At 52.7% G+C, this 10,686-nt stretch overlaps 1 protein-coding gene across 1 annotated transcript in view; it reads right to left on the bottom strand.

Moving 5' to 3' along the window:
- Positions 1–2,193: 2,193 nt before the first annotated feature.
- The window catches only part of DDB1 (damage specific DNA binding protein 1), a 31,389-nt gene continuing 22,896 nt past the window's right edge, over positions 2,194–10,686 (bottom strand). Inside the window, exons 22-27 of the mRNA XM_025915478.2 lie at positions 6,360–6,530; positions 5,895–6,004; positions 5,449–5,618; positions 5,147–5,249; positions 3,604–3,727; positions 2,194–3,013 (exon numbers count right to left, since the gene is read on the bottom strand). Coding sequence (XP_025771263.1) covers positions 2,930–3,013; positions 3,604–3,727; positions 5,147–5,249; positions 5,449–5,618; positions 5,895–6,004; positions 6,360–6,530 — 762 coding nt within the window. The 3' untranslated portion in view covers positions 2,194–2,929. The remainder of the gene's footprint in view (positions 3,014–3,603; positions 3,728–5,146; positions 5,250–5,448; positions 5,619–5,894; positions 6,005–6,359; positions 6,531–10,686) is intronic.

The following is a 10,686-nucleotide window of genomic DNA, read 5'->3' as shown; positions in this document are numbered from 1 at the left end:
AATTCCCTTGCACACACCTGTCCCACCTCGTGCCAGCCTCTCCCACGCTCCAGTGCGACTCAGCTGCCTCCTCCCTGCACTCTGCTACTCTCTGTCCCCTCCGCCACCGGCTCACCCCTGGAACTACAGCAGGGTTTGCTCCATATTGGTCACTGAGCAGCTGGACAGTTGACCTGCAGCTTTGTGCTTGAAGCAAACCCTCATTTTCCCCTCAAGAGGAGCCCAGGATGTTTAAGACATGGTAAATTCCAAAATTTACTCATTCCTCGGTGAGTTCCAAAAGAAACCGCTTTCTCAACAGCCCCGGGCATTTCTTTCCTTTCCCCAGTTCCTTTTGGACCTTAGGGCATTCACCTTGCTCCTCTTATCATCAGTTCGCTTCTTTCCTTTGGTGTTTTGCTACTTTCTTTTGTCTTTTGGTTTGTTAGATCTCGAGGCTTCTCAGAGTTTGGACTCTGAGAGCCTCGAATTTAATATTGTTCGTCTCCAAGGACTAGTTTAGGCATACCCCTTCGTCACAGCTCCTCCGTGTTTCCTCCCCACTTCTGTGGCCTGTGGCTTCTCCGTAACAAAAGGGACCCTCCACTGAGGGCGGAGGATCCAAGTTGTTGTTGGCTGCAGAAAGGCGGCCTCTGGCTTGTGACCCTTCCAAATGGTCATGTGATGAGTCAGTGTTTCTATTATTCTCCCAAAGGTCCCTTCGTGCAGAGGCCTGGGGTGAGTAGCTCATCAGCGCCTACATGGAAAGGAGCCACTCCAGCTGGCTGTAGCAAAGCTCCAAGGGCAACCTTTCACCCCTCGAGAGGTGATTAATCGTTTTTAAGAGGGGTTGTGGGAGTGTGGCGGGAGAACGTCAGTTTCCAAAGGATTGCTGGAATTCAATCCAGAGTGAATATACCCAAGATTATAGCAAACAAAACAAAACTGCAAGGACTCCACAGCTCCCAAAGTCAAGACTGAAGCCACTGATACGGAAGAACCTCCTTACTCAAGGTAGCAGGTCTCCGCGGCTGCAGGTCAGACCATGAAAAAGGACCGAATAATCCTCCCACCACAGTCTCTTTCTCACCTCCGCACCTTAGAGTCAATCCTCCATCTAGGATTAAATTTTTAAAATAATCACAATCTGGAGACCGTTGCTTGCCTGCCTCATTAAAGCTGGTCTCTGGCATGGGGGCAGGCCTTTTCAATTCAAACCATGACTTGAAGAATTCAAATCACAGTGTTGAGTTTCAAGTTCAAACTGTGGTTTTTTTTGAGAGATGCTGATTATTTTTTCCCTTAAGACCCTTACTCCCCACCCTCAGAAATCCCAGAAGAGGAAGGGGAATAGAACAGTAAAGAAACACACGGAATGCCTCCTAGGAAAGGAGACTTAACTCCCGAAGACCCCCAAAGTGGAGATGCTTCCTTGCCCTTTCTCTTTTAAGCTAGAATCTCCCGAAACCACAGTTTGAACTTGAAACCACAATTTTCCTGACACTGTATCAAAGGCTGGTCTTAAAGGAGCCTGCCAATATGCCCAGGATCAACCCTCCTCTCCACTGTTGGGACAGAGCAGCCTTTATTCCCACTGGGTCACTGGTGGAAATGTGGGCCCAAACACTGTGACCCACTGAGCCAAAAGAAGACAGGCTCTGTTTGCTGGACAGAAGGGTGAACCCCAAACGTGTCCTACTCCTGTATTCTCAAACCCAAGGCGCCAAAGGTTTACCTGATTAAACCAGAGGAAATAAAATCAGACTCCAAAGGGCATGTGGCAACAGGAAGCTGGGAGGCGCATGAGGAGCTCCTCGCCCTGGCCAAGGAGTAGCGCCTGGGGGCTGCTTGGCCGGACGCTGTACACGTGTCTAAAATGACACCAGGAAAGGGAGCCCAAGCAACCCCCAGGCCCAGCAGGTTACTCACAGAGGCGACTGGGAATCAAATGGTGACTACAGGGTCAAGAGCAATCAAGGCCACTGAATTTTGAAGACCTGACTCCCGTTATCCTTGGGATCCCACCAAAAACGACCACGTGGCAAAGAAGACGCAGCTGTCGTTTCCCTCCTTGGGAACCGCTGTTGCAGCAGCAAAGTCAAGTGACTACAGCAGCTGCCGTAAAGGAGGGAAAGGACTTTACACTGAACCGCTGCAGTGTGACCGGGTTGATGCTGGGGAGCTGGGCAGCAGGAAGGAAAGCGGAAGCAAATGGATCTTTCTTCTTAGATTCTACTTTATTTGGTAAAACTCGGAAACTAACAACCAATTCACGGCCCCCAACCTTCTTCCCTCTGAAGAAGGCCGTTCCCCAGAGACAAAAAAGGCTGTGGCTTGGGTAACACCCACCATCTCCAGGTTTCAGACTCAGAGCAGCTCATGGCCTGGTGGTCAGGCCTCCAGACCCAAAGCTCTCAGGCAATAGAGAAAGCAAAAGGAAGCTCTCACTTCAGAGACAATGACCCGTCCCACCCCCTTCCCCCCTACCCACAGCCTCCCCACACCCCAACCTAAATAAAAAGATAGCAGAGGACAATGCATGAGTGTGATACACACACACACACATACACACACACATACACACACACACACACACACACACGCACGCACACAGAGCTTCTTTTCAGCCCAAGAGCTGCAAACTCCCTCCCTGGAAGGACAACCGGCAACACCAATCAAGGCTTGGTGGTCCAAAGCGATGGCTGGAATCATCTGAGACTGCTAAACATCCAGGGAGAAAATACTTCACCTTCACCCCGTTCCCAGGTCTCCAGTGAACTGGTTTTAGTTCAAAGAAATCCCCATTTCCACACAGGTAGACTGTGGCCTCTGGGACAGCTGGCTCAGGGGAAGGTTTCCCCTGGCCGAGAAGACAGTGGTGGGGGAGGGGAGCAGGGCAGGAGAGCAAAGCCTTCAGGGAGGGTCTGGGAAAGGGGACCCCAGCCCTTGGCTAATGGATCCGCGTCAGCTCCTCCACAACCTTGATCAGGTCGTCGGCGGTGGCCTCTCGCTTCATTCCGCTGCCATCATCGTACTGCAATGAGGAAAGGGGAGGACTGTGAGGGCCACTGGGGTGCTCTCTCACCCCAGGGAGGGGCGAAAGGACAGTCACAGCGAGAAGCACCTGTCGGCAGTATTGCCGTGGCAGGGAAGGAGGTCTCATCGGAAACCCACACCTTTCCTTAAAGGTACAAGTCAGCAAGGTCTCCTGACAGCAAAGCTGGTTCGAAGGCCACCACCTGGCATACATTTCTCTCCCTTCCAGAATGTCCCCCAGAGGCACCATCTCCAGTGAACAATACCCCAAAACTCTGCACTGCGGCAAGGTCTCTTCCCTATAGGATCCTGACCCTGCCTCCCATCTGTGGGTTGCCAGAGATCTGTACATGCCCGAATATGCCCTCACTCCTGGAGGTCACACAGGTGAAGTTCCTAGTACAGTGCCGTGACCCTCAGCCACATCCCCTTGCCCTCAGACTCCACCTTCCCACATGGGTAGGAAACTACTTAGAAAGGGCCGCTGGTACTTGGGGGTGGAGGCAGGAGACACCGGCACTCTGGTGTCTCCAGCACTCCTGGCCCTGCCATGGACTTGGGTCACAGTCCAAACACCGCACAGCTCACCTGTAGGTTTGCCACGACCTCCTGCATCTTGGGCCGGCTGATGTCTAGGAAACTCTCAATCAAGTCTCCATCAATGAAGCCTGTGGCCGGTTCTGTCTTTCGCTCAGTATGAAAGGATCTCCAGGTGGACAGGTGAGTTAAGGAACATGCAATTATCTGCAAACAGCCTTACTCTCAGTCATCCCCGCCTCTGCCCAACACCACAATCTAAAGCGATCACCAGAATGAGAACAAGAAATGTTTGCTCTTTAGACAGTTTTGGAACTGAAAGGCCTTAGGTAAAATTATCACCTGATCCAAATATTCTCTAGTAGAGTGATCTCCAAAATGTTTTTAAAACATATCAGGGGCACCTGGGTGGCTCAGTCAGTTAAGCATCCAACTCTTGATTTCACCTTAGGTCATGTTCTCACAGTTCATGAGATCGAGCCCTGTGTCGGGCTCCGTGCTGACAGTGCGGACCCTGCTTGGGATTCTGTCTCTCATTCTGTCTGTCTGTCTGTCTGTCTCTCTCTCAAAATAAATGAACATTAAAAAAATACTTTAAGAAAACTACAGATCAGACCGTCTCCTTAGCACAGAGCCTGGCCACATACGGATGTTTTCTACAAGCACTCCAGGTAGTCCGGCGTGCACACCCGGGAAGAACCACGCTTCTAAGTGTAACCTTGATCTACACAGATGAATAAACTGAGGCTTAGTGGGAGAAGAAGCATGCCAAAAGCCCTGCTGGGTAGCAAAAGCTGACACACCAGCCCATTGCCTCTATCGCAGGCAAGAGCTGGGCCGTCCTGCCTTGGAATGGGCCCAGAGCCCTCCCGCCCTCCTGCCTGGGGAGGACTCTTTCTATCTCCAGGAATAAGCAAATGTCCAGCAGTACTTGGATCCTGGGTGTCACAGGGGCCTGATCCCTGGGCTTCTGGAGCTTTCGGCTTCTTCACTTTTCCCTTCTTCTCCCACCAGCCTCTCACAAGAGTTCTCAGACCCTGCTGTCGCCAACAAGATCTCTGAAAGCACATTCCTACGTGGTCATCTAAATTTCCTGTTTGACATGTAAGGTCAGAAAGACCAGAGGCGTATTTCAAGGACACAAATAATACATTTCTAAAATGAACCAGGTAAGCTGGGTGATAAGTACATGGGGAGTCACTATACTATTCTCCCTGCTACCGTGTGTTTGAATTTTTCCAGAAGTGTATTAAGCACACACACACACTGGGGTGCCTGGGTGGCTCAGTCTGCTAAGCATCTGACTCGATTTTGGCTCAGGTCATACTCTCACGAACATCGGAGATCAAGCCCCGCATCAGGCTCCGTGCTGACAGTGGGGAGCCTGCTCAGCTCTCTCTCTGCCCCCTCCCCATGCTTGCTCGCTCAAAACAGACATTCAAAACAAAACAAAACAAAACAAAACAAAACCCACAAAAGTCCATTCCCCATGGGAAGCTAGTCAAGACAGTTCCTAAACAGCAGCAGTTTCCAGAAGCAGCCTAGGGTAATGCAGCTGTCTACCTGTGCTGGGACACGCCCCTGGAAAGGATATAAAGAGTGCTCGATCTTGCCCACACTTTTGATGACTTTATTGAGTCGATTCTGCATGTCCAACAGCAGGTTGTACCAGCTCTCGGACAGCGAGGTCACCAGCCCTGGAGAAGCAAAGGGAGCCGTGAGCCGCAGAGCCCGCGGCACGCTTCCTCCTCCGAGGGCAGCCCCGGGAAGCCACGCGAGGAGAGCCGAGCTCGAGGCAGCCTCTGCTAGCGGACGCCTTGGCAGCGGCCCACCGCCGTCCGCGTCCCTCCGAACGGGGATCTGTGCCACAGCGCGCCCTGCAGGCGCCCGCCTTACCAATCATGCCGTTGACTGTGCCGAAGAGCACAGAGCCCTGTGTGGGCGTGGAAGTCTCGCCCAGGTTCTGCATGACCAGAGAGCCGTGGCAGAAGACGTTGACGAACTCGCCCAGGTGGAAGAGACCGACCTCCTGGAGGTGCTGGCGCTCCTCATCGGTAGTGGCAGCGCTGAAAGGCAGTGTGAGAAACTCGCTCCCTGCACCTCCCATCCCCGCCACGGGCCACACGCACGGGACACCATGTGCTCCGCGTCCCTGGTGAGCCCACGCACGCCCCAGCGGAGGAGGCGGCCTGGAGACAACGACTGCTGTGGCTCTGACTCCCTCGTGGAAGAACTCTACCTCAGTGAGGAGGCGCGCTGACACCGAGAAAGGACCCGACGTCCTCATCCACCACTCAGGGGCCCTGCCCCCCGCCCCGCCATCCCCAAAGCTGGTCACTCACCTATCCTTCTGACACACAAACAAGTTAAAAGCATTTTCAGCCCCCAGGAAATTGTCGTCATCCAAGATTTCGACAGCACTCATCCAGTTAGGATTGAAGTCTCGAGCAATCTTCAAATAGGTAAGGTACAACAAGAAAATATAATCAGCAGTGTGCAACGGAAGCGAGTTCTCCGACTGGTCTTTTGGCCAGAGGCCAAGAGCCCGCCCCGCGGAAGAGACGGCCCTGTGTTTAACGACTGCCGCTCTACAGAGACGCTACCCCCCATCTCCGGCCAGCGCATCCCAGCTGGTTACAGCTGAATGGTGAGATTCAAGTGCCGGGGAGGGTCCTCCGAAAACACCTAACCAAAGCAGAAAGGATGCTCCGGGAAAAACCTGCCCCCGCTGGGCTTGATTACCCCTCCCCACCGCAGAAACACTCGCGGAGGCCACATCGTGAGAAGTCTGCCCCCACCCCAACTACCTCTTCAAAGTTCCCCTCCATGGGCTTGTAGGCAAGCAGCAGCACTGAGCGCATCAGGTCGCCCACCAGGATGAAGTCGCCCTTGGTCTTCAGGTAGAGGGCCATGATGTTGTTGTAGTGATTGCACTCGGTGCGAAGCTCCTTCTCTGTTGTCCACTCATAAAGCCGCACCTGGGAAGGACATCCCGTTTCTCTCAACCCGAGGGGCCCCAAACCTCTCAGAACGGCCCCCGTCCCCCTCTTCAAGCCTCCATGTGCAGCACCATTTACCGGAGTGCAGTATGGGAGGTGAGCCGGCTTGCTGCGGAACTTGCGTGAATATTTTATTTTGGTATCACACACTTACGAGATACGAAAATAGAGTGAGCACGTCAAACTGGTAATAAAAAGTTTTCCTTTACATAAAAAAAATGAGTCCAGTGTCAAGAAAGATACCAAGTAAACAGTAACGCAAGCAATACTAAAGACACAACAAAAGATAGTCTTCTCGTGACTGACAGTTGAGAACTGACCTACAGAAGTATTTCTGGAGAAAGAAGATCCATCTTGATCACGAAGGAACAAGATCACCTCCCAAAGAACCGTCTTTTCTGAACCCTTCTCAGAACATATGTTCTTAGAACATTCTGACGTGAACCCAATGAGCAGAGAAAATGTAATAGAAAGTCCAACAGAAACATGGTCAAATAACTCAAGGACTCTTTCAAATAACTGAAGGCTCAGGTCTTTATCCCAGGGTCGTGGGATCAAGCCCTGCATTGGCCTCTACACTGAGCGTGGAGCCTGCTTAAGATTCTCTCTCCCTCTCTCCGCCCTCTTCCACTTGCATGAGTGTGTGCGCTCAAGAAAGAAAGAGAGAAAGAAGAGAGAGGAAGGAAGGGCCCAAAGAACTAGATCTGTGGCCACCCCTCCACCCAAAGAGTTTTCCCCCCTTTTTTCTTCTCCACTGCTATGTTTCTTCAGTTACAACCACACCTCCAAACTAATGAAGATGCTTTACAGTCCAGCAGACAAACAGATACATATTCGGCACAACCCAGTCAGAGGACTCCACTCCCTGGAGAAGGCTGCCCCGGCAGACCCCCAGGATCCAGGTGGTCCCGCCCAAGGCTTCGGCACATACAGGAACTGCTGGACAGAATATACCAGGCCATGATTTCTCAGGGTATGTGTAAAGAAACCGGACTCCAAAGAGGTGCCTGCCCTCCAAGAGTCACACGTGACAATTACAATGGCTACCACACCTCCATCGGCAGGGTCATGGGTACCCAGAGCCCCCTATCTTTGGTAAGCCCACTCCAAGAGTGGAGTAAAAATGGGGCCAAACACAACATGCTCCCGGCAACATCCCCCACCCCCTTCACTCTCCATTCACAGTCTGTCTGCTGTGGAGACAGTCAAAACCAAGGTCAGACACCACCAAAAATCCAGGATGTCCACTCTTTAACCCAGCAGGTTCTGTCTAATATGGCAGCCACTAGCCACAGGTAGCTACAAAACACCTCAAATGTGGCTAGCCCAAACTGAGATGTGCTTTAAGAGTAAAAACACATGGGGCGCCTGGGTGGCGCAGTCGGTTAAGCGTCCGACTTCAGCCAGGTCGCGATCTCGCGGTCCGTGAGTTCGAGCCCCGCGTCAGGCTCTGGGCTGATGGCTCAGAGCCTGGAGCCTGTTTCCGATTCTGTGTCTCCCTCTCTCTCTGCCCCTCCCCCGTTCATGCTCTGTCTCTCTCTGTCCCAAAAATAAATAAACGTTGAAAAAAAAAAAAGAGTAAAAACACAAAGCAGGTTTTGAAGTCTCTGTATGAATAACTCACAAAATATCTCCCTAATAATTTTTGCATTGACTACGTGTTGAAATGATAGTTTGTACCTATTGGGTTAAATAAAATACATTCCTCAAGTCAATTTCATCTACCCTTCACTTTTACTCACATGACAACAAGAAAGTCTAAAATGACACCTCGACTCCTATGGGAGCTCCGTTAGACAGCAATGGTCTAGCCACCTCCTCCCTAACCTTGCATCCCCACCCCCCCCACGTCCCACGCACAGGCTCTGCACCCACTTGCTGGAGCACAGTCCCTGGGCAGCCTCCTCTCTGGCCAATCCCCTTTCTCTCAGACGTGGCTCTTTTCACAAGGACTCCAAGCTCTCTCAACTTCTCCCTGCCCCTGTCCCCTGTACTGCTGAGGCTGGAGGAAAGACAGGCTTCCGAGCACTCCCAGCCGGCCCTTTCTCACCTCCATCCTGCCTCCTCCCTGACGTGCCATCCAGAAGCCCACCCCCTCAGACTCTGCCAGCCCCAGAGCAGCCATGCACACCCCCACCCCACCACACTCCCCCACACCGCCTTCCTGGGATCCTTGGTGACTTTCACATTCATAGAAAAGGCCCAACACCGACTCCTTTCCTCTCGTCACCCCCCTCTCCTCACGTATCTTGTCCATCCAACAGTCACCCTCAGAACCTGCCACTACACGATTCCAGAATCTTGTGTCCTTGGTTTCACCGCCTCTCAGACCACTCACAGACAGCAAGCTCCTTCTACTTCTCAGTAACCGGATACTCTCCTGGTCCGCGGCCCTCCAGGTCCTGAGGCTACGAGCCATACCTCCTGAACCCTCTACTCCCTCCATTTCCACCCTCTCTCTCGGCTCCTTCGGAGGGTAGACACAACCAAGCGGACCGGTGCTTCCGACATCCGGGGCCCACACGGGTACTGCGTCCCACCTCCCACCGGTCTACTCAAAAACACAGCTCCAGCACCTCGTGTCTCATGGACCGTTCTCGTCCACACAGAAGCATGCAGCTGTGTTTCCAAGCTTGAAAAGCTAACAACTCTCTTGTCCTGCCACCCCTGCAGTCACCCCATTACTCTTTTCTCCCTTCAACACCAACTCCCTGAAAGCGGTTCTAACGCCAGCAGCCCTCTCCTCCCAGTCCCGGTCGAACGCTCCTCTCCCAGCTTTCCACCCCACTGCCCACCCAGAGTTGCTCTGGCCGAGGGCAGCAATACCTTCCACGATGGCAAAACCAGAGGCCAACTCGTAACCCTTACGTTACCTGACTTCTGACAGCACCTGTAATTTATCAATTCACCCCCACCCGAAATTCTTTCTGTGGTTTCCAGAACAGTTTTCTCTCTTGGTTCCTCTCCTACTTCATTCCTCACCCCTTCTGCGTTTGGCTCGTTCTTCCCCATCACCCCAACTTATGGGCCGGAGGATCCCAGGGCTCGGCCTTCTGATCCCTCCTCCACCCACTCTCAGCATGTGGACGATCTTGGGTGACCTCATCCACAGTGCTGGCTTATTTATTTATTTTAGTGTTCATTTATTTTTAAGACCGAGAGAGACAGAGCATGAGCGGGGGAGGGGCAGAGAGAGCGAGACACAGAATCCAAAGCAGGCTCCAGGCTCTGAGCTGTCAGCACAGAGCCCAACACAGGGCTCGAACCCACAAACCGCAAGATCATGACCTGAGCGAAGTTGGACCTTAACCAACTGAGCCACCCACACACCCAACACGCTGCCGGCTTTAAGTGCCGTGTCATAACCGCTGCCCTGCCATCTCTAGCCCATCTGGCAACCATGGTGACATCTTCACTAACGTGACTACTGAGACCCAGGAGGTCCAAAACCAGGAAACCTCTGGTTTCCTCATTGGGACATAGAAAAATACCTTTGGTCTCTGCCCCCGGTTCCTGACCTAGCGTGCTCCTAAAACCCTTGTAACTTCCTAAATGAGAGCAGCATTTTACACTGAGCTCCTAAATCCCCCAGAATTTCCTGGGTGACAAGTCCTTGGTTCTAATGAGGTGCCTCTTGGTGGTTCCTGGATAGTTCAGGATGTGGGCCGGTGCCCATGATTAGAAGCCTGGACCTGTTGGCCCCCTCCCCCATCCTCTGGGGAAGGGAGAGACTGGAGATTCAGTTAATGATCGATCATGCCTGTGTGCCGGAGCCCTCTCTACCTTCTCCAGCGCCCCTGCTCCCAGAAACCAGCTACTGCTGTCTGCATCAGCACTACAGCCTGACAGATCTCACCGCTGCTGCCCTTGGGCTCCTCCGGCCTTTCCTAAGATGTGAAGTGATCTTTCCAAGACAAGTCCAACCATATCCAAGCATTCGCTCAAACCCTCTAGAAGTCTCCATCATCTCACGGTAAAACCCCAAAGTCCTTAAACAGCCTATCAGGCCCCTGGCTGCCCCTCTGACCCCCCTGCCTGCCCCAGCTCGCTCCCACGCAGACAGCAGGACCGCTCCTACCTCCTACTCCTCGCACTTGGCTTCTCCGAGACACAGGCATGGCTTCTCCGTCCCTCA

The sequence above is a fragment of the Puma concolor genome, chromosome D1 (assembly GCF_028749965.1).
Source record: "Puma concolor isolate L17-30 chromosome D1, mPumCon1.1.hap2, whole genome shotgun sequence".
NCBI classification, from domain to species: Eukaryota; Metazoa; Chordata; class Mammalia; order Carnivora; family Felidae; genus Puma; species Puma concolor.
The sequence above is the reverse complement of the archived record's forward strand: the minus strand, read 5'-3'. Positions and strand labels throughout refer to the sequence as shown.